Genomic DNA, 24387 nt, shown 5'->3' on the forward strand with positions numbered 1-24387 from the left:
GCTAATCGTAGGGACATAGCGGGAAAATGCATCATTTCAGATTCTGATTGCGAATACCGTGGTCCTGAAAATTACATCTCATTACAGAAACTAAATTTCTCCGTATGTATTTAACTGAAAAATGTATATTCGAACTTTACAGAATTATCATTTAGGTATGTTCGACGTGAACTGCGAGTAGTCGAAAATTCGTTTGTATAACATTGACTTTTCTACAAGGATTATTGCAGAGGACGATGCTCCATTCTTGTGTTTGTAGGATCTATTCTAGGTGTATCATTAAATGGCAATACATGTAAAACTTATTTACTTGTGATGTAATATATATCAGAGAATTTTTTCCAACTATCTATAATAACTTTCGTGGTATTTCAGAAGTGAAGTCAATCATTTATTATCTGTACATTTAAAGCAATCTGCTCAACGGGTGGGCTTTCGCGACATCGGCTACTTATAAAACGCATAATTTGACAGCAGTTATTTAAGATTGTGAGACACAAGTTAACGCATGATCACTGCATACATTTATTCCTTCTCTGATTAGTGTTGAACAACTTTCATATGCCGTTGACATTGACTTGAATTTTTCATGATGGTATTATTTTTAAATCTGTTTTTCTCTCTGTTGAACACTTACTACTGCATGTATTTTAAACAAGTACAGTTCACAAAGCAGTTTATAGTAGTGACAGATACGCAATATAGTTTCAGTTGTACTGACTAGAGATAATATTAGATTTGTATGCAGCTGTGATTTTACAACTCTCAGGTTTAGCATTTATTGTTACAAAGAGAGCTTTTATACAGATCGATTACACGTAGTTTTCTGAATGATATAATATTTTTTATCAAGTTTTGGATCTAGATAACTATATCAACATTTGCAACAAACGAACATATGTAAATGTGGAATTTCATGGGGCAACAACCCTTCATTATAACTATTATTAAAATTATCATTCATATCGTTATAATTAGACTGAATGAGCTTTCACGCAGAAGGTGCACAGCGGCTAATCCACTTCCAATCATGTGACCAACGTTTCTTGGGTTTTTTTCTCCTTTTCTTTTTATATACATTCATGTATATATTTACACATAATTTAATATACGAACAAAGTATATACATTCAAGCCTCATAGATCGTCTTCATCATTATCATTTATGAATACGAAATTCACATCCCTTATACATATACTATCTTTTTACTTATATTTATATGTATTTATCTTGTTCTGGAGTAACAAGAATTTCATAACAGGAAACTCAATATATCGAACTTTTCTTTGAACCTCGGAAAAACTTACGTAAACAGTAACAATATGTTTCATATGTATTAACAGTATGTAGGGTGTACCATTAGAAAGAGGGATTCGGTTATTGTCAAAACCATTCATCAAATATCGGAAAATAGGTCAGATCTAATTGTCTCGAGGGATACACTGAATAATGGAACAGTTTGATGCTGGCTCGTGCCATTTTCGAAAAATTCGAATAACTTTCATCTTGTAAATCTGATTTATTTTTCATTCTGAAAAAATGACTTTTATTCTAATTTTAACAAGACAGTTGGCCACTCAATTTAAAATAATTTCATCATGCGATGTCCACCTCGAGAACAACCCTCTGATCGATTTTCCGATACGATGAATAGTTTCCGAACTAATAGAATCACTCTTTTCAATGAGACACCCTATGCGAAGTATATAGTATATATGTATGTATATACAAATATATGTAAAGTCGTGAAATATTGAGTGAATCATGGCAATGAAATCTGTTGCTTGTGAAAAGTTTCGTAGAAGTGTCTCTTTTGTTGAATTACAGGGCAATTGGCGATTTTTTTTCTAGAATTTAAAGTTTGAAGCCGACTGGATCAACTCCGAGTTACTAAAATCTTTCAATCGATATCAGGTCCACCTTATAAAGGAAAGTAGGGTGTATTGGAACCCAATAGGTAAATTAGACAACTTGCCCCATACTTTACTACAAATAGGTCCAGTTCAGTTAGTGGTCCAATGTACGTTAATTTCCTCTATGTATATTTCTTCCTTTTCTTGATCTCTTTGGATCACAAAGCTTCTACTTGTGCAATTTCTGCAACATGTCTATTACATAGGGTATTATTATGATATGCAAGGGTTGGAAATATGACGTCGACCGACCCGAGTCATTGTTCATAGATAAGTCTAATCTCGATAACTAGAAATCGAACTTTTTGAATAATCAAATGGATTGAATTTGCCATCAGAGCAAGAACCAATGATAAATTAATGGTGCAACCCTGTTTTATAATCCAATCACACAAATTTCATGAATGATGAAGCATTTTATAAATCGATTACGTTAATTACACGTTTAACATTGATCATAATAAGGATTCTGATTATTATGAAAGGTGGTATATTTTACCAGATTGTACAATTCACTCAATTGTTCATAATCAGTTTCCTTAGCATGGGATGGGTGATCAGTCAGAAACAGGTAACACTGTTCATTATTATCATTAACACTGTGTAGATCCTTCAATTACGACATATTTACTCAGTTATATATGTATACTAACCGGTATTATTCTAGCATAAGTGTAGTAATAAGAATATTTTCTGATAAAAAATATATCATTGTAAAATGTTATAAATATTCGAGAAAATATTAAATAAGTAAAAAATAAATCCATAGAAATATTTGAATAAATGAATCAATAAATAAATAAATACTACTTGTTGGTCACCCAGGTGTCTCAGAAAAATACATATTTTTGGCTTCCCTGGTGCTAATTTTGGGCCAAGTTGCACTTGCTTTTCCGTAATAAAAGGAACGAGTGAAGAAAAGGAATGACAGCTATACGAAGCAGAGTCTTCTTCACTTTTTCTAATTCAGTCAATCAATTAAGTTTTTTTGACACGATCGTCATAATTGAAAAGCATAATCGAGAAATGTCCTGTAAATACAACTATTACTTACATGTTCTATGAAAGATAAAGAAAGCGTAATATAACGTCATTATCCTTTTTCTCAAATTCTGAACAGTGGGAAAAACCCTGCGGCGGAATATAAAATTTCTTACCCTAAAATAAATTCAGAATTGAGTAATAGAAATTACTCTTGTAAATTACGATTCGAATAAATATTTGAGAACAGTTTTTTTTAATGAAACATTTTATAAAGATTAAGTTTGATGAACTTAAAGCGATAGCCGCACCGATATCTAATCACAATCTATAGTTTTATAAATCTATTAAAATATAAATAAAATTGTTCTGATGTGACGTAGAGTACTGCACTGAATTTGAATTACAATCACTCCCATGTAGTGAAATGTCAATTGCTAAATAATTTTCCCAAACTCTATGAGTATCCGGCGACGCTACCGTAAGTATACCAAAAATTAATCAATTCACTGATTAAATAATTAAAATAATGTCATCTGTTGTATGTTAACCGATCCGACGAATATTCTGGGGAAAAATTATTAAAATTCATTCAATTTGTCAAAATCTAGATCTCGGATAGTCCCGAATATTGATGCTCGTATGTTATTGAAAAAAGGGAAAAAAAATTAATTCAACGAACATAATAAAACCGTAACGAAATAAATTAGTCGATTCGACCAACAACGAATTCATTCAAGTTTCAATTTTGACTTTGAGTTTCATAAAAGTTGAAATTGTAACAGTATATGTCTGTATATTAGTATGTATATACCTATGTATATCACGCATCTAGGGCCTTTATGTCGACAGAAGATTCATTGTTAGTTTTGATTTCCAGCCCTGTCAAATCTTAGTTTATGATCGAAAAAGAGTTTTCCTTCAAGTGGAGCTTGATGGGTCAAGTTTAAAGGCTTGCTCGATCAAATTTTGTTCATCCCACTTGGCTGTTATTTTGGTATTCAACTTGAAACGATTATGTCGAAATGTGAACAAACCCCTATCGGATAATAAAAAGTAGTGTAGATCCTATGTGAACAAATCATGCAATCAACAAAATAGTTACATACAAATTATTTGCGTTCAATATAGATTGGTTTATGATTCGATATAGTTATCGCAAGTCGTCTACCAAAATCTCAGCTGGCACATGTCACTCATATGGGAAAAAATGAAATCCGATTGAGCCCCTCTTGACTTGATCTGCTGGGTTCTACTTGGATAAGGACTTTATTGGAGTTGTGCACTAAGGTTTGACATAATTGGAGATCAAACATAAAACTGAAGCCCTTCTACGACTCACCCTAATAATGTACCTATATATACCATTATGTATCATATGTATAATGTATGTATATCACATTGACAGATTTACAGGAAGTTTATTTTGAAATGATAGGATCTTGGTATCCTGCTATCTTTAACAATAGATTAAAGTAGTTAGGACGCCAGATCGTAATTTTTTCCCGATCCCCCCCCCCCCCCTCCCCCTCCCGGACATAATTTTTCAAATTGGCCTCGAACTGGGATCAATTCAATTAGACGTTTGGTTGATTGAAATCCAAACGTCAGCTTTCTCTGTGTATTATGTAGGAGATTGCGATAGAAATAGACATGTGTTTTTAATATAATTATCAAATTTATCACGGAGGAAGAATGATTATATCAATAATCGAATAACTATTACGCAATTCTCTTCATGCTCTTCATATTGCTGCGTTGACCCGGAGTCCTTGTGTCACTCTGCTTGACCACAGTGTCAAAGAATCGATTGTTTAATCCTTTTGCTTCCCATACAAATCGGTCAATTTTTGACGTGCGTAGAGTGCAGCAAATGACCGAAAGAGACGATCTCAAACCAATCAACGACGCTAGGTAGATAGAATTTTCGATAGCCACGCAACCCCTGATGCATTTTAAACGTTTTTTCTTCATCTGAAAATCACAAGAGATAGACAGACTCACCACCGTATATCTAAACTTTATCACGATACCTGGAATATCCCAACTGTGACTTGATAATCATACCTGCTATTCAAACAGCTTAAGCTGACGGGAAGTGGCTCTGATGTGACAACCGGAATGTGTCCAGCAACCGTTTCATGGAGTGGATACCATTGAGCGACAGGTTTTCTCGGATTATCCAGCATTTCGAGCCAGTGATCGCGACCGATTCCGATGAAACTGGCACCTATTGCTGTACACCCCATAAGTTCGTTCGGTCCGATTCTGCGATGGTGATCATATAAGATATTAGAAGTGGAAACGAAGATCACAATGACGTATGAGAGAACTTGGGGTGATTACTAACGTGTTATACCTATTGGCTTTTGGATATTAAATGACCGAGCGTTCTACTGACATTTCACTTTTCTGATAACACTCCATGTTTAAGAATTTCTTCGTATTATTGAAAATTAGTTCATTCCCTCTACTCCGACCCTTATCAATTTCGAATTAAACCGAGAATCACGAAAGACTGACATTGACGTCGACTGAAGTAAGTAGGGAATAAATTCCATTGATTGTGAGACATCCTTGATTTTTCAATTTTTAGATCAATAAATTCGCGATAACTCGATCACTTTTATGCATAGATCAATTTTTCTTTCAGATTCGTATTCTTGAGGTCAAAATACATGAGAATAGCATAGGAAACCCGGTGAAAAAAACATTGATTTTGGACCCCAAAGTCGAAAAAATTCCAAGGGGTGGAAAATTTCAGTGTTGGGGTGAAAACTAAGCTTTTTTTTTTATGTATTCTTATGTAATTTGAGCTCAGGAATCCCAATATGAAGGAAAAATTAATCTATCTATAAAATTGATCGAGTTATCGCCATTTTATCGCTTTTTTTACCATAAATCTGAGGATATGTCTACTCCATATATTCGAATTTTTTGGTCTACGAGCAAACCCGAGCCACGCTGGAATCAGCGCAGCCAGCAGTGTAGCGCTTTGTTGTGAGACGTCACCTTCAGGGCTGAGCAGAGGTGACGCCCCACAACAAACCCCACGACCGTGGCTACCTGACTCCAGATAAGCTCGGGCTCCCTCGTAGACCGAGAAATCCGAATATTTCGACCCATGCATGGATTGCGATGAATCAAAGTGGGTCTATGACTAAAACCAATCGATATGTCTTATAATTTTCCTGCTCCCAACAGCGAATAATTGATGATTACTCGATCGATTGCACGAGTAGATGATTTTGGCTTTCAGATTCTGATTCCTGAGCTGATTATACGTGAGATTACCCTTGAAAAGCCAAAAAAAAAAATCGATTTTTGGGCCAAAAGTAAAGTAGTTTAAAAATTGAATGTATTACACTTTTCTGGCGTATTTTGACCTCAGGAATCCGAATCTGAAAGAAAAATTAATCTATCTCTAAAATTGACCGAGTTATCGCCAATTTTCAGCTTTTTGGGGTCAAAAATAAAAAATTGATTTTTTAATCCATTTTGATGTAATTTGAGCTCAGGAATCCGAATCCGGAAGAAAAATTGATCTATCTGCAAAAATGACCGAGTTATTCCCATTTTTTCGCGATTTTTCGCGATTTTTGGCATAAATTTGAGGATATCTCGAAGGGAAAAAATCGTAGCTCAATTTGGACAACGGATTCGTGTTCCTGAGGTCAAAATACATAAGAAAAGTGCCATACGATCAATTTAAAAAAATAAAAATTTTTGCTCAAAATTTGAAAAAATCGTAAGGGGTACCCCTTGGAAAAATCTCAAATTTTGAGCAAAAATTTTTATTTTTTAAAATCGATTGAATGACACTTTTCTATTGTATTTCGACCTCAGGAACACGAATCCGTTGAGAAAATTGAGCTACGATTTTTTCCCATCGAGATATCTCCATTTTTCTCCTCCAAAAAGTGAAAAATTAGCGATAACTCGATCAATTGTATAAAATCATCAAAATTCGTGACACGCAGTCTTCACCCCTCTCTAACTCAAAGCCTACTGCCGCCCACGTTACTGTACGTTTCATTCTGATAATGAAGCCGAATATAACAATCGGGCTTTTTTGATCACTGTTCAGATGAAGGTCAAATGATATTGCGTGATCTACTCTCATTCTCCAAGAGGTGTAAAACACAAAGATTCCATTATCTCATAGGTAGTTTGAATTATATGCAATAAACACGTACCTATCGTAATCGAGAACTTTCACTACAAGGCTGACCTCCTCAACATTCTCTGCCGGCACGTCGAAAACGAGGGCTTCATTGTAGACAGGGCAGAGCGTTTTTTTCTTAACCGTTGTTTTCTTTTTCTTGATTCGTTTGCCCTGGCAGAGTAGATAGACCTTCACGTACGGATCTGCGATTTGATTCAATAGTAAAAAGTTCATTTATATTCATTATTTCATCACTGTGTCATCGTATAGAACATAATGAAAATTGGACTACCAGACGACCCAGTGATGTCCATGGCTTTCAGATTACGCCCCTTGATGACTGTCAGTGTCAATCGTCCTGCGGTTGGAAGGTAGCATAGTGACAGCATCAATTCACCGCGGTCAACTGGTTCCTGAGGAGGCGAAGTGCTTTCATTAATCTTAATCGACATCACGTGATTTCTATGAAAACATAGAACACCCACAGCAGCTAAAAATACATTTTTGCACGCTAGCGTGATGCTGGATGCTGCAAGTCGTCAACGACCGCGATCGCGACCTCCCCCCACCCCCCATCTTCAAGTTTTCCCTCAGGATCCTCTTTGGACTTCCACTGAGACCTTCCCGAGAATCCTCTCGAACCCCTCGGGGGATCCCCCTGAGAGCCACTAGAGACAAGTGCATGTGCGACGATGAGACGATACCCGAATGTAAGCTAGCACGCATGTGATCTGAGCGATGCGATTGGCAGAATAGTCGAGCAAATGAAAAGTAATTTTTTATCCAGTTTTTTCCTCACGATATCGAATAGAAAATTTGATGGCGAAGAAAGGAAATAACATTGAGATCGTCGAACCTGAAGAGCGCAGAGAATGTCCATCGTGTATTCAATTTCTTGTTCAAGATCCGTGCAGTCGAGAAGTTCTCTGAGAACCACTTGACCGATCAGATCGTGTTTTGAAAATCTGTCGAAATCGTACACCGAAAATTGAAGGTATCGTTCTCTGAGATCATCGTGTGGAACGCTGTAAATTACAAGATAATTAAGTACTTGAGACAGGTTTGAGGAAGGAGATGTTACAAATGCTTGAATCTATTACCTGAAAATAAATGTCTCGTTGAAGATGGGATTCAGATTTTTTCGATGGACCTTGGTTTGGAATTTCTTCTTTCTGTCAGGAAGGAGATAAACCTTGACGTACGGATCGCTGCTACCGGTCACGTCTTTGATTGGCAATTCTCGCGCTTCCAAAACCTAGAAATATTCGGTGTTGTTGCAGAATAGTTTAATGATTACGGGGATTATAGATGATCAATTTCAACGCGCATATTCTTGCGATGTTCGCATGAATGACTCTCACCGCGTGTAGAGATAAGTTTCGAATCCGAGATTATTCGGTGACACATTCCATCGGAATTCTTTCTCTCCGAGTGGTCGTGTGTACACAAAAGGTTGTTCGATCTTCGAAACTAGTTTTTGCCCCAAAAAGTAAATGCCCATGTTTGTGGAATTCACACCATTTAATAGCGACGCCCGAATACTTTCGAATAGCGGCATAACATATTTTTGACTCGTAGAACATAATTGAGAATGACGTGAGCGTACATAATGTCTGTGAGATTTCGTAATCTCGTGTCACGAAAAACAAAGATGAAAATAGAAACGAAAAAAGAAATTAAGAGTTGTCAGTCAACGTCGTAGGTAGACGGACAAAATTCGGCCCGAGAATCGCAAAAATCTAAAGGAGCCTCCGAATTTTACTACCGGGTGATCCGTGTACAGGAATTGAGCCCAATTGTAATTGTTGATTCTGCCTATCAACTCACCTTCACAACGAGACCTTCGAACTCCTTGTCGTATCGGAGAGCGAAATGAAGTTTTCCGGAGTATTCCATTTCTACCGTACTTGAACTTTCCGTACTGGCTTGCCGCGTTAAATCTTTCTTGTACAACTCCGGCTGAAAAATTTCAAATTTCAATACATCATGGAATTAAAATAACGTACCCGAGTCTGTTTGAGAAGTATATTCGGCAGAAAGTTCCTTCGGCGGTATGGCCTTTGCGAAGCGTTTAATTTTTTGATAACCATCTTCGAGCGCTCGATTCTATTCTGAGTCGCAAGTTTGCTCGCGGAATGGCTGCTTTGTAGCCGTGAGCTTTTTTCGTAGAGCGCCGAGCCGTGAAAGAGACCACGGCTCCTTATTATACACATATGAACAGATATACGTGTTTCAACTTCCGAGTAGGAGGATGTAGAGTTTGACTTGCCTTCAAAAGTCCAAGGCTAGAATCGCTCCGATTCTCGAGACTGCAGATGCTGAATTTTATGTTCGGTAAATCCAGACGGTGGGATAATTGACGCTGGAAGGTCTGATGACGCATCGGAACTATCGGAAGGGTAGTTTGTCGCAGCACCTGCTACGAGATATATTTACAGAGCAATTGAAAGATATCGATCCACAGTTAATCATAAATTTTCCGAAACTTAAAAATTTCCCTCAATATTTCTTCGTTACATCGACTTTCGCGTCAATTAATTTTAATCGTGATTCATCGTCTTTCTTATAACCTTTTTATTATCCTTCTGCTCCTGCACGTATTCGTGGGTGATCGGCTCGGACTGTAGATCCGGTAGAGAGTGACTGATACGAATGGCATTGTGACGAGAAATATCTCCGTCGGCATCTTCGTCGTTGTTGTTCCTGGAGACACCCATCAGCCAACGCCAAGTTGCCGAACACTGAAAACTGGCAGCGGCCAACAGAACCAGTGCCATCAGTCCAACCCCGACTCCTATCAATAATTGGTAAGGAAAGCTGCCGGTCCACTCCTCTGAAACATCAAAGTTTTCAAGGGACTTCCTCGGCGAAGACAAAGTGAAATTAGCTTCGCCTAGTGGAATCGAGAGAGAAATTCTTTCCACAGATGTAACACGAGTCGGGGAAATAAGGCCAAAATGGTTTTTGTTACACGGGTTGGATGTATACTCCTTCGATAAAAATTCACTGTAGAATCAACCTCGGTGAAATCATTGATTCCGGAGAACCTTGGGAGAGGCTTTAAAGGTAAAGGACGAAGCTCCCTTTGATGTCGACAAATTGTCATCAGTTACGGAAGTTTGTACCGTTGCGAATGCGTTCGCCACTTTTTGACCCAATATTCCGGAGGCAACGGCAGTAACCCCCTGGTCGTTCGTCGTTTCGATTAGCTCAACCGTGACCCGAGTAACTTGTGTAATACGTACGTTCGTGTATATGCATGTACGTACCTATGGGGAACGTATGGGTAGCGAGGTACGGACTCCAATTCGCACGATCCTTTGAATCATTTCCAATTCGAATCGCGCGCTATTATTGATAAGTTGAAATTTGCATACGATCGGATAACACCTGCTACATGAGGATGCGGACACTGCACCGGGCGGCATGAGGTATACACTACGTGCGAATAAAACACAGCACAGCGATGGCGACGCAGATTGGTAATAGAGAAATTCTAGGAGAAACGTGCACACGTAGAAAGGAGTTATACCGTGCACGGTATAGGCAACCCTCGTCGAGGATGGAATCTTACCGGAAAGACAATCTTAATTCAAAACAGATCTTAACTTGAAATGCCTCCAGTGTCATGAGTTCTGCGACCCAGATTTATCTGGGCACAATGCCTTCGAAGTTTCTATATAATACCTATAGATATATGGCGTATCTATATTATACGTATGCCGTATCGAGAGTCTTTTCCTGTTGAACAGTAGCGAGACGCTGTGTACGTTTGATTAATAATTTTCCAGCGAAGTCGTCTCGCGATGAAGAGAATTTTGATCTTCATTCTTCTGCATGCGCCGTCAGATTGAAAGAACCGTCTTTGCAATATTTTCAAAATATGCTGTTTCTTCAAAATGAACCTGCCGAATGAATTCATATCCTCCTGCAAACGATTATGCCATCGCCAAAGTTTACGAATGAATTTCGAATGGGTCTTTAAAAATCATATAGATACGTCGCCGGACGGAAATTATCATAATTTTTAAACTACGAGTCGACATTTATTTTCGCAAGCTCACCTTCGCTTCAGTTCGGATCAGATTTCTTCAGAAATTGATCTCCGCGCAACGTACCCACGTCACAGTATAGCTTACACTTGGGATGAGGCGAGCGAAATTGCGAGGACAATCTTGTTGCGAATCGTTCACTCAATTAAAATTCCTACAACGACCTCGCGCGGCGAGCGCGATTCATTTGCATTCATGGAACCTGAATCTTATAAATTTTCTTTTACTTTTTTCTTTTCTCGTCTTTCCCTCCCTCTCCGTATAATGGAAATCCATAGGATGAAAAAGTCCTCAACTGGGGCGAAGGAGTTTTGGAAATTTTACACGGAATTTTGCATTATCGAGTTGGCTAAAGATTTCCATTTATTCTTCTTACCAACTGCCGGAACACCTTCATTTTTCAAATCGCACATTTATATCTCATTTCACTTAGCGACCTGTACGTATAACATGAGTTGCGTGGTATAGCGGGTAATCGAATTGAAAAAAAAATCAGAGACCTAGCTTTATTCGAACAACGGACATGTCACATACACACGCAACACCCTCTCGAACGAGTGTCATTACATTGAGTTATTTTGAGCTTGCGGGAGGGAATCAGCCAACGCACCGGTTGTCCGACCCGGCGTCTTTCCGTCTCCTTATTCCGACGTAACCGATAACTTCTATGATCGTATCTCCGGGGATCTCTTCCTGGATCAAGCTCAGATTTTGGGTTTGATACTCGTGGGCGACCGCGAGTGCAGCTTCCTCGGCTAGTTCGGGAGGAGCGACAGCTACGGCTGCTTCGGCTGCGACGACGAGTTCGGTGAATCTAGTCGTCTCCTCAGCTTTTATGAGTTTTTCAACGGCCTCGGCTAACTCGTCATGCTGCATTCCGATACTTTCGGCGATATCGAATCCGGTGATGCTGCTGGCGAGGGTCCTGGAGACGGTTTTGACGGGTAGACGTCGATTCAACTCGTGACCTTGCGAAAGAACGTTGTCAGTTTCATCGTCGGTGGAGCAACCGCCGTCACGTTCGTCGATATGAGCGTTTGCCATCTTGTCAAACCTCTCGACAATCGATTGAGGCTTAACGGCGTAACGTTTTTTAGGTTTTCGCGATGATACCGTTGCCTCTTCGTCGTTCTTCGAAGGGAACAGCACCATGGAGGGCGGCTTTCGCGACATTTTGCGGAAGTATCCTACTCGAAAGTTTTATACGAAATATAAAGGCGATTGAAATTTTGTCGGTAGAAAAATTGCAGAGCCGCATGGCTGACGGAAACGGGGTTATTGATTTCGCAATTGTTTTTTTTTTTTTCAACCACCCTTCTTCTGCCACTTCAAGGCCGTCCACTCTCCGTTAGATGAGAAACGCCCGGAGATGTGACCCTGCTATGTTTTACCTCGCGAGTACACACAAGCGCGCTTGTAACTGTTGACCCTCCGTTATTTCATGGTTCAAAACCTCGGCGACTTCAAAGCTGGGGAGTGTTCACTAGCGTATGAACTACGCATTCGATAATGCTTGCGATGGATAGATAGCTCTGCGATAAATATGAAGAAGAAAAAAGAAACGTCCATGTGAAAATTATCGAAAGATCATTCGAGTGTGCCTATTTTCACGTGAGGCGTATTTTATCAACTGCGAAAGAGACGGTTTTTCAATAATATTCCTTCGCTCTCAGGCCGATAGGCTGATATTTAAACTTTCCTTTGTTCTTAGCCGCATAGGTAATTGCGGCGTTTATATTTCGAGTAGAGAAACTGCGCACTTCGTGCAGCACACGGTAAAATGGATAAAGAGTAACCTTGACAAAGGGGTCGCGGGGTATGCCGAAGGTTGAAAGCTCGAATAGCAAGATTAAGGGGGGCTCGAAGATTCGAAAGAACGTCAGAAACGATGATGAAGCAGCGGGCTCTGGTATCTCGGAAACACGCCCACGTTTTGACGAGGTCCATCGGGAAACGGCGTATCCAAAATCATCCTTCGTACCGTGGCGAGTTTTCGTTAATCAAATAGACAGCTACCATGGAAAAAAATTTGCCGAGGTGAGCTGCGGAATATCGCGTCTTATTTCAAAGTTCGTAACTGCAGAACCCGCAGATCCTGGCACCTCGTATAACTTGAGCCTACGCACCGATTATACCGATAACGCAACCGCCGCGTAGAGGGCAAAATATCGCGACGATGATAAAATGATGCCATTTTGAGAACCCGGGTAAACTTTTCCTATTATCCGCTTCCGTACGCCCCTATAATTTCATCAAGAACGACTCGTCAAAGCTCGGAACTCGACGTTCTCTTATACGGTCGCTCTCGACCCCCAAGCGCGAAACGTACCAGAGATCAATTAAATTATGTACCACATTAACGCACGCAGCTGGCGAGCGAGATCAACTACTATTTTACGACTGATCTCTCGACTTCCCTTCCCTACCTCGGTGCCCTCCCTTTCTTCTTGTTTCACCGCTTCCGCTCGAAGTGATCCGTAAGCTAGGTACGTACTCCGACGCGTTAGCCACGGTATACCGCGAACGCCATACACGCCGGAATTAAATGATCCCGCGGGTGATGTTAATAATGGGAGCTGAATAAAGCACACGATGCCATTGAAATAATACACCCTGAGAGTTTCGACCTGCGTCCCTTGCAGAGCGATTACCACGTTATTATACAACTAATCACGAGCGACCGTATAATAGCTTGTATTGTGCTCACAGGTCGTACCAGAACAGATATACGATTCAGGTAATTTCGAAAACCTCGACGCCACGGTGGACGACGAAGGCGACGTTGGGACGGAAGAAGACGAAGGACGAGATGAAGCACGAGAGGAAGGGGACGACGATGATGTCACCGATCGGACGGGAGAACCACTCAGAAAATACGAACTAATCGGCACTGTCATGGACGACGAGGTCTTCATGAAATGCTTCGAGTCATTCTGATCTCTTCTAATTTGGTTTCTTTTTTTTTTTTTTTTCACAAACGGCCTGAAATCCTTGCAGTATCTCGCTCCGGAGGACGTCTCGCGGATAATAAGGGACGTGCGTGACCGTGATTCGCTACTGACGGAGTTGATGAGGTGTGGAGTTATCGTGTACGACATAACTCAGGATAGATCTCAAATAGAGGAAGCTCGATGGGCATTGGAAGGTAACGATTAGAGTAAAAACAGCGCGTCGAAATCAATGTCATTGGTGAAAATAACATTACGTTGAATATCTCGCAAAGAGCGGGTACACCCTGTGAAAACAATAATTAATGACGCGAGGTAGGCGAATGAGAGTAGTCTGTAAATGATTATTCGAAAGAAGGAATCTGATCCTCTCGAACGCGCACAGCGATCGTTGGGGAGCTTCGTAGAATGGCATCGGAAACACCGAAAGCTTTCAAACGGAACAAAGAAGTTCGCCACTTCATTTTAATCTCAACGGTAATGACCTGGGCTCGATCAACACCGCTGTACGAGGAAGATCCCGAGCTACCGTTCACCGAAGCGGACTACAGAAAACGGAAACCACACGCCAATTTCAAGGAGCACTCTCGATGCGAAAAGGATGTTGTAATGGTGAAGAAGATTACCGAGCTCAAGGGCAAACTGAAGACGATCGTATTGTGCGCCGGGGTCACCTACGGCGAAGAGGAAGGCCCGTTGCATTTTTTATTCAAGTCGGCCTGGCAGAATGTCCCGGAATTACCGGTATTCGGAAAAGGAAACAACCTGCTACCACTTTTGCATGTCCGCAATCTACCGACGTGAGTGTTTTACCCAGATGTTCGGAAATGATTTTTCTTGTTTACGGAAATCTCTGATGGATCTCACCAGCAACCCCAATGTCACACAGGATAGTGATGACGTTTCTAAGAAAGTGGCCCAAGTTGCGGTTCGTCGTAGCCGTGGAATACGTGCGCATGTCACAAAGAACAATCGTTAAAGTGAGTATGATAAATTCGTCGAACGGCCAAAACGTTATTTCGAAATCGCGAACAACGTGTTCTGGAGAGAAAAAGAATTAGTTCTCGATGGGCCGACGATGAATGTGCTCTCCGAGGTTAAAGGATTACAAAAAAACAGACGTAGATTGATCGCGTAGAGAATAAAAAGAAAACAAATAAATAAAAAGAAAATTTAGCACAATTTTAATCAACAAATGGGCCAGGGTACCAATGTTATCACGTTTTTATTGAGTGAATACGAACGTTGGCTGGCGGATTATAAAAAATGGTCGACATTGTCCGCTGTCAAATATTCATAACTCATTTCTACGTGTACGTAATCACACGCGAACGTCGCTCTCGATTGAACGTCACCACGTTCCGTGCGAATGCACCGAACGAATGACAAAATTTTCAGCACAAACAACGCGGCTCATTTTCATCATACGGAGTCACTTTCAATCAAATAATCGAACTCCACTACGACGAACTCATCGGCAAACGAATCAAAAAAGCAGTGCAAAACAATTCGTCGTACGATTAATTGTAAGGGAAAGATTTTCCATCGCCATAAGTAATATTTCGTCGTTTGTCGATCGATGTCGTCACGGGTTGTCATATATTTTCTGGTATTTCAAACGTCGAGGTATAGAAATAACAAAATAAGTTACCGTTTGTTACCCTTCCCGTTGTACTCGTAGAAAATTAGCGGCGCTCTTTCCACCGGAAAAGTGAGAACCATGTCATCGGAGGAAGCGTTTTTGGTGAACGGTGTCACTCAGGATTATTACGATACGATAAACTTGGACCTGAATATCGAGTCGAATTACCTGGTAGAGGAAAACATCGAGTGGTACACACTCGTACCTTTCGGCGATAACATCGTAAATATCGTTGAGGAGTTCAGGATAGCGAGGAATTTGCACCCGGTTAAGATCGTCCTCCTGGGACCCCCCGCATCTGGAAAGTCTCGTCTCGCCAAGATACTCGCCGAACATTACGGGATCCATTATATTCACGTGAAGTCGTTGATCACCGAAACGATCGGCAAACTGGTGAGTACAATTACGATGATGATCCGAGTGCTGTTATCGTTGCCTCGTTTTCGTTATAATCCTGTCGCGCACTCCCTTTATTCCTTCCCCATATCTCAACCGAACGTTCGGTAGACCCGCGACATCGAAAATGCGAGGAACGAGGGTGAGAACACCGCGGATGAGGAGGACGCCGATGTGGAAGAAAATACAGAAGATGACGGGGTAGAAATTTGGGAAGAGACGTTATCGGAAATCAGGAATAATTTGTCGGAGAATCAAGGCCGACTGGATGACGAAATTTTGAAAAAGTAAGAATGCGTTGTTTCGTCGTCTATTTTGTATCAAGCCCCGAATCGCGTGACGGTATACATACGAAACAATTTTCAACCAAACAAACCTAGCCGCGCGTGGAACGACGCGCCTTCTATTTGTCGCATCAAATTGCCTCGTCATCAAGCAATGCTTTTAACGTATTTAGGGTGAACGCGACCCTTTGTGCGATAATTACGCGAAAAGGTGAGGTGGAAGGGTGTCGCATTCGATCAATGGCCAATTTATTCTCATCGGACATATCATAATAAGCATGGAAAACGCTGCTCCATTTGGTGGACAAACAGTAGAGACATCCGGAAACCTTATCCTCCAAAATATGTTCCCAATTGATTCGAAGAATCGAGAAATCAATCCCCTCGACGTTTACATGGAAAAAATATAACGGATAAAAATAAAATCGCGAATCACCGTGCTCTGACGAGAGTCGAAAATTGTCGAATAGATTTTCACCTACCGACGATGCCTTTCGTCCGTCTCATGTACCGTTAACGAGTGTATGAGGCGAAAATAAAAGCTTCGTTCAACCGATGCTTTATTTCCAGAATTTTTCTCATGAAACTTACGTCAAAAGAGTGTCAAAACCAAGGCTACGTCTTGGACGGGTACCCGAAGACCCTCCGTCAGGCGAAGGATCTCTTCGGAAACGAGGATGACGAGGAGGATCGAGAAGAAAAAGATGACGAAGAAGACGGAGAAGGGTTCGGTTTTAACGCGAAAATAATGCCGGAGTTGGTCGCCGTGCTGACGGGGAGCGACGAATTTCTTACCGAAAGGCTGCTGCAACTTTCGGAGGCAGAAATTCAGGGAACTCATTATTCGGAGGAGCACATGATACGACGATTCCGCGAATATAGGTTCGTCTCGAACATCCTTTTTCTCCATTATTTCTCTCCTTTGTTTTCATACACCGGCGGTGGACTCGCCGTTCGCAAAGGGGGAAGAAAAACAAAACGGGAAAAAAAAAATTGAAGGGACGAAAAATCTTAATCTCGAAAAAGCCGGTAACTTTCTGAGATTATAACTTATGTATTATACGTATCTTCCATGCGTATGACAGAGAAAGAAATACCGACGACAATACGCCGTTACAATTTTTCGACGAACTTGAAGTTCACCCTCTCTTCATACCCGTTGAGGATGATCCCTGTCCGAAAATGTTTCCGAGCTTTAATCTCTGCTTAAAGAAAATTGGAAAGCCGAGGAATTATGGTAACTGATTTCACGATGAATTTCTTACGTGGTCGCTACTTCGTTTATGTACCAAGATTAATTACGGCTGATCGTAAGCAGGGCTCACGGCCGAGGAGTTGGCCGAGGTCAAAAAACGAATTGATGCCGAAAGGAGAGCTGTCGAAGCCGCCGAAGAGGAACGAAGAGTCCTCGAGGAATTGAACCGAAAAACCCGGAGAGAGCAGAAGATGATGGAATGGGTGAGCGAACCCTGATGAAATCGAGCGATAGGATTTTTTTTTACATTCGTCACTTTTGGCGATGGAAAAAAAATTCTGGTTTTCCTCCGTCGAAAATGAGCATTTCTAGATCCGATGAACATTCACGATTTCGCATCTCTTTCGTCCAAAAAAAAAAAAAAAAAAATATTGAAAGATACCGCAAGATATATAGTAACCGAATCATCGTTTCTCGGTAGCAGAATGTCATGGCATCGGTAGCAGCGGTAAAAGTATAGCTCCTAACCGCTTTCCCGGCTATCTAATCACCTGACATTGGCAAAGTCCCACATTTCGTATTAGAGAAAAGTTTTTCATAGGCGCAGTTTATCTAGAAAAGTACGCGCATAGGCGTCTTGTAGTTTGAACGAACTAAACTTCGAGACTGACGGGAAAACCATGATGGAAAAATTTGGGAAAAGTACACTAAATTTTAGGATCGCAAAACCGTCGGGTTTCGATGTACCCCATTGAACTCGGAGGGTCGGATTAATTTCTTTGATTAATTAGACCCCTTTTCCTACGAAAGCCACGAGTAACTATGTTTCGGAAAAAAAGGGATCCCCGCTCCGAGCTGAGCAAGGAATTTCACTTTGTCCTAATTTGAGTCCGCTTGTAAGAACCGCTCGACGAATCCAACCCTAACGTCGGCCGACACGGTGCGGCTAATCTAACTTCCATATTTCACCGAATCCTAGACTAATCTCGTAGAGAAACTGAAGGAGGAAGAGGAGCATCAATTGTGTATCATGGGAGAACCGCTGAGAAACTATCTGGTTAAATACGTCTTTCCAACATTGACGCAAGGCCTCATAAAGGTTGCTGAATTACGTCCCGACGATCCGGTTGACTACTTGGTAAGCTCTCATCCCCCAATCTAATCTTATTCCACGTGTCCCGGCGTTAACGCCGCGGTCCCGTCTAGTTGCATACCACCTACCTAGTCCCTAGTTGCGCTACCTTCATTATCTCCGATATTCATTGGGCCGTCAGAAAAATTGGCCGACCTCCGAACCGAAAGCAAGTAAGAACCCTGAATTTATTGGTTGAAAAAAATTCCTGGATCTATGCAGAGAGAAGTATTATTTTCCGTCATCGTCGTTTTCGACGAAGAGGGGCACGTTGGGGGCATGTTATTTTTAATGGGCGAATTTTTTTCCTCCATTCTTTACGATCATCGGTCCAATTTTTTGTTGTTCTTCTTCAGGCCGAGTATCTGTTCAAAGAAAATCCCGAGGGAAAAATGTTCGAGCCCGACTATACGGAGACGATGAGTATGCTGTTGGCGGCGATCGAAGAATTGCAAAAAGATATTTTACCAGCGGATGAGGTCGACGAGGATACCCGAAAATACCTCCGAAGAAATAACGGCGAAAATGAAGCGATCGAAAGAGTCGCGAGCGCAGAGGAATCGCTCCTAATCGGCTCTTCTTACTGCAGAATGGACAGGAAATCGGAAAGCTTGAAATTCGACGACGCCGCAAGTACGGGGGAAAAATTATCCGAGGAAGAATCGAGCTCGGGTTACGAAATGCACCAGGAATAGAGAACTGCGAAAGATTCGTGACCTCGAGAAGTTTTTTCTCTTTCCAAAGTTGAAAGGAAAGTCTTCTGTGATCCAGGTATAGAGTAAAGTACAAAGAAGCATCTCATCTCCATCAAGTTCGTTGTGTGAACGTGATGTTGAAGTTTAGAATTTTGTTAATTCATTATCCCGAGTTTCGTAGATCCAGAGCAAAGTTATATATACGAAATAAAAGTTTAGCGTAACGTTCATCCCTCCCAATATCAATTGTATTTCGTTAATAAAAAGGAAAACTCAGACGCTGGATTCGAGTTGAAATTCGATCAGTTTTAAAGCTCGCGATTGATGACGATCGGTTGCTTACCTTTTTTGCAACTACGGAATACCCATTACTTCTCATGTATATTCGCCGAAAGGATCGTCCGCTGGAGATAAAAGTTCGCCGTAAACTCGATAACGTAATAAAGGAGTAGGATGATAATGATAAGCGTCCGGTTGAGAAGCTGAGACTGGAGGATTAACGTTTGCACATTTTGGCGGTGTCTGTCATCTCCTGTGAAACAGGCTCAACCGAAAGATATTATACACCTAGGAGCATGAAGGCTTTCGTCGACGTGGTATACCTATAACAGGTAGTCATCAGTAACGCGGACGTTGAGATTACCTCCTATCTAAAGTCAATTTAATTAAAAGATTCAGCCGTTATACGACCTCGTGCAGTCGAGTCGAGCCCCATCATTTCCGAAAATAGGAGAATCACGAAAAATTTTCATCTCGTTCTCTTTATCATCACAGCAGTTATACCCGATGCTTATCACCCGAGATATAGTGCGTCTGGATCGACCGTAAAAGATGTTCCTATCGAACTTTACCTGCACGATGAGATCATATAAAACGCACGATTTTTTTCCAAATTTTCATCGCCGTACATTGCATCTGTCCGAGGAACGTCGACATTACGAAAATGGAACTGAATTCTCGACGTACATACGCGTGATAAACTGCACGTCGGGTTAACTCGACCTGTTACGTCCTACTTGCAATTAATAGTCAATTAGTAACGGTGTTTGTTAGCGGCCTCTTCGACCCCGGGTAACGCGTTAACTGTGGGTGTTTGTCATTCATATGTGTGCATTGTACGGTGTTTGTATTCGAGCACCGTGTAGTATATTTGGAATGGAATTCTCTCCGCGGTCGCGTTAGCGATAATGCAGCCCGGCGTGCGGGCGATAATTCGATCATCGTTATGGCTCAAGAAGCTTTTGCTTACGTCCCGTAAAGACGATGTCTCCGCAGCGGAGGGTGTGCGGGACAACGAAATGGAGAATCCGTCGAATGAGTAATTAAAAAAAAAAAACGTTGATAAAAGGGGAAAAATATTCGAAAATCTCAAATCAAACGATCGGGATTCGCTCAGAGCTGTGAAGCTTTTGCGTAGCATCTAGAGGACGAAGTAGTACGCATCGAGGGCTGAAGGCCGAAGGGTGCGACCCGCAAATACGAAGGGGGGAACATGAAAATAACGACTTTCCGAATGAAATATGATGCGAAGAGAAACTTTTTTACGGTAGCATATTTGATTTATTCTTTCACGAATGGTTATACGTGATTTTACGAAAAAAAAAGAGAGGCTTACGCCCTTCTGATTCTCCGCCCTCGACATCAGGAAATTTCACCGAGACGACGAACACGTAGAAGCACATACTGCCTCGGAGTAGATTGGAATTTAATATCCACGTAACAGCGTTATAAGTCGTCGCAGTAGAAATCGCTAATCGACTGAAAATTGTATCACGCTGTTCATTTGGAATATCGAAATCTCGTCTGATTGAATACAGCTGGAGCAGGAAAAGGGCAAACTGAACTGCCGATATTCAAAATCTCGCAACGTGTACGCGAGAATAAAAAGAATTCATGCCGACGACGAAACTGAATTACACGGGATGGCTGCAGATTCCGAGCGAACACCTCGGTGTACATCTGGAAAGCTTCGAGTGGCGAAGAAAAATGGTTTCTAGAAAAGTTGCAGGGATCGGAGAGCGGAGAGACTCGGTGCTATTTGATTATTTTTTCGACTGACCTCGTCAAGGGCGCATCGAGAACGAGTTGTGTTTTCTTATCGCCCTTGTCGTTGTCGTCGTAAACATTTTTTCCCAACCACTCAATAGTCTTCTCAATATCGGGTTGTTTCATTTAAAACCAACAACCCTGCGCGTATAGACGTTATCGAATGTTCGAAGTTCAATGTCACAGTATTCACCACATTTTCAGGCCACTGGCTAGAATGAAAAATGTTGAGACGAAACAAAAGGAAAGAAACCATCGCCATCGGTCCCTCTTCATAAGCTTCCATTTCCTGGCGATCGGTTGTGACACGCGTGCACGAATCACTACGTATATCGTACGATAATACCATCAATCGTATACAGATGTATACATAGGATAACGGATACAGGTAGATAGGTGTATATATACCTAGCGATTCGCAAACTCCTTCTACTCATCGGGTATTAAACGAGTTATATGCGATGTATGTATGTATGTACACGAGAATCTCTCTACATACGTGTAGCGTCCATTCCGCAGTAGCTGCGAGAAGGTCTATATCTGTATCTTCAAACACCTGTTAGTCGCGCTCAAGGTCGACGGTGTTGCATCCCCTCCGCGTGAACGGAATACCGTGGCAATCAATGGGGGGATGTAGCCTTTCGCTGTATCGTTTCAATCGAAGAACGAACGGTCAAGGACACGAAGGTGACAGGTATCGACACTGGAACACGGTGGTCTCGAACGGTGAAAATTAAAGGAGAATCTCTACCGAGGGACACCGCGGGATCGGAGAGCGAGTCACATTTTTTTCACGAATCACGAGGCGGGGGTAGTTGACGATTGTTCAGTTTTATCATTTCTCAATCAATGCGGGAGGTCTAAATGTATACTCACCGGCATGCCCCTGGAGAGAGTGATTAGCCTCCTCGCTGGGTATCACAGTTTCTTCGAGGATACTCTCGGACGCAGTCTTCACCACTCCCATGACGAGAACTCGAGTGAGTCAAGCCGAGCCAGGTTTGCGAGCGAGGGTCGCCTACCTGTCGTTTCGACGCGCCTCGGATGCGTGCCGGTGTTAGAATCTTCACTCGGCGCCGGCGCCGTTCTCTGACGTCACGCGGGCACCCCTAGACCATGCATGAGCAAGGCTAACCACGGGGTGAACGGGGCGGGGGGGTGGGCGCGGGGGAGGGAAGGAGGGCCACCGTCGCCTGCTCCATACTCGATGGTGGTAATTCCGCTTCGCCTGCATCTCCCGCGTCGCGTCCCCCGTTCGAACATTTTCTCGTCCCTCTATGGTTTCTGCAGAATTCCCAAAGGATGGTGGACGGGGACGGGGACGGGGACGGGGACGGGGGCCGAGGGGCGAGGGGTGGGTGGGTACGTCCGAGGCGGGGCGCAGCCGGGCATCAGAGCGCGGCACGAGGAGCAGCACCAGGGCCAATGTCGAGCTTGCAACTAGGTCTCGGTGAAGGTCCCGGTCCCGCGGATCGCGCTCCCCTGCCGCCCGACGCCCCGCGTCCCTCCGACCCGCGAGAAAACCTAGCCGCAGGCTAGGGGATGAGGACTGCCACGCGCGGCAACTCCTGCAGATATCCCGAACTTCTTTCCCTTTCGCTTGTGCGCTGCCTCCCTTCCGACGTCGAACCCTCGCCCCCCCCCCCCCCCCCCCGGCTCTCCGCTACGCTCGTCGTTCTCCCTTTCCCTCTTTTCCGCGTCCCTTTTTTTTTTTTTCTATCTTTTTGCTGCTTCCGCAACGACCCCAGGGCCACCTGGATGCCCTCAACATATACTTTCACCGCGATACTTGTTGCTCCTCGCGGGCTACCTCTCGCGAACTTCATCCCTGAACCCGGCTCCTATATTCGCTAAAAATCGCGTTCGACGCCTTCCCGAACAAAAGAGTTTGGTATCTGGAACCAAATTCTTACCCTATATCAGTATCATGGTACCAGAAAGTCTTCTTCAAGTCCCTAGTGTTTTACTTCTGCTTTTCGATATCTATTACGATAAGTTATCAAAACTTTTACATATCATTCGATATCGAGATCTGTCTAGTGTTCCATCGACTTTCGTACGAGTGCATTCGTACGTAACGATGATTAGGAAGTACCATTTTCCCTGTTTCCGTTCGGTCTCACATCTCAATAATCTTAATAACGAACGAAGTCCCGATCCCATCGTCCTCGATATGGATAAAACGACAATGCAAGCGGTACGTTGCGGTTCTCAATGGCAGACATCGCGTCTGCCATTGTGCCATTACATCAAAGGACTAAAAACCCCGTGAGTTTGTTGGACAAAAGGGAAAACAAAGCGTGAATCGGGCAGCCGTTACGTTCGTCAAAATTTTTTTCCAATTGTTTTTCTCATGCGAAAACCGGATCTGCCATTCACTCTACCTTTATATATATATATATATCCTCTGACACCCCGCTACTGCGCTGTCAAGGTCGTCGAGGGGAGAATATCGATTCAACTTGTTGCATACGTAAACAAAGCTTGCAGGCAGGAGACTTGTAACGCGATACTCGTACGGCAGCTCCACCTGAAAGTTCACCTCCGCCGCTCTCGAAATAGTCGCGTTCACCTAATATCGAAAATTAATATCGAGTGAATACGTCCGAATGATGCACGTTATCGTCGATGGCTAATCAGGGATGAAAACTTATTTTTCCGATGACCTGTTATCGATATTTTCCCCCTCCCCCCCCCCCCCCCCCTTTGTTCTTCGCCCTTATCCTTTCTTTCACCTTATACGGCATGCGCAAAAGAGAAGCGCAAATTATTTGGAATACATCGGCATGAATTTGGTGCACAATGACTCGTCGTCGGAATTTTATAACCGTGTACGCGTAGTCGGGGAATGCTTTTTCAAACATCGCGAAACTCGTATAGCCGCGGAAAGAATCGGTGATATTCTCGACAGACATTGATAGATCGTGAGGGGGCGTAA

General features: G+C 42.3%; 3 protein-coding genes across 4 annotated transcripts; 1 reads left to right on the forward strand and 2 right to left on the reverse strand.

Moving 5' to 3' along the window:
- Nucleotides 1-91: 91 nt before the first annotated feature.
- Nucleotides 92-22738, reverse strand: LOC105693078 (synaptotagmin-10-like). 2 transcript variants are annotated; one of them, XM_020856423.2, is made up of 10 exons: nucleotides 22326-22738; nucleotides 9630-9892; nucleotides 9329-9475; nucleotides 8887-9018; nucleotides 8160-8314; nucleotides 7916-8084; nucleotides 7352-7472; nucleotides 7091-7262; nucleotides 4962-5162; nucleotides 92-4868 (listed from the first exon to the last, which is right to left on the reverse strand). In XM_020856423.2, exons 1-10 carry the CDS (start codon nucleotides 22414-22416, stop codon nucleotides 4865-4867), a joined length of 1455 nt encoding a protein of 484 aa, XP_020712082.1. In that variant the 5' UTR covers nucleotides 22417-22738; the 3' UTR covers nucleotides 92-4864. The 2 variants fall into 2 exon arrangements, with proteins under 2 accessions (XP_020712082.1, XP_020712081.1); XM_020856422.2 differs by having other exon boundaries at nucleotides 9329-9478.
- On the reverse strand, nucleotides 9924-14430 carry LOC125500955. The gene has a single exon (XM_048655217.1). It carries the CDS (start codon nucleotides 12282-12284, stop codon nucleotides 11709-11711), a length of 576 nt encoding a protein of 191 aa, XP_048511174.1. The 5' UTR covers nucleotides 12285-14430; the 3' UTR covers nucleotides 9924-11708.
- On the forward strand, nucleotides 17967-19857 carry LOC125500956 (DPY30 domain-containing protein 1-like). The gene is made up of 2 exons (XM_048655219.1): nucleotides 17967-18714; nucleotides 19065-19857. The coding sequence occupies exons 1-2, from the start codon at nucleotides 18607-18609 to the stop codon at nucleotides 19401-19403; spliced, it is 447 nt and encodes a 148-aa protein (XP_048511176.1). The 5' UTR covers nucleotides 17967-18606; the 3' UTR covers nucleotides 19404-19857.
- Nucleotides 22739-24387: the final 1649 nt, after the last annotated feature.

Source organism: Athalia rosae, chromosome 5 (assembly GCF_917208135.1).
Source record: "Athalia rosae chromosome 5, iyAthRosa1.1, whole genome shotgun sequence".
Classification (NCBI taxonomy): Eukaryota; Metazoa; Arthropoda; class Insecta; order Hymenoptera; family Athaliidae; genus Athalia; species Athalia rosae.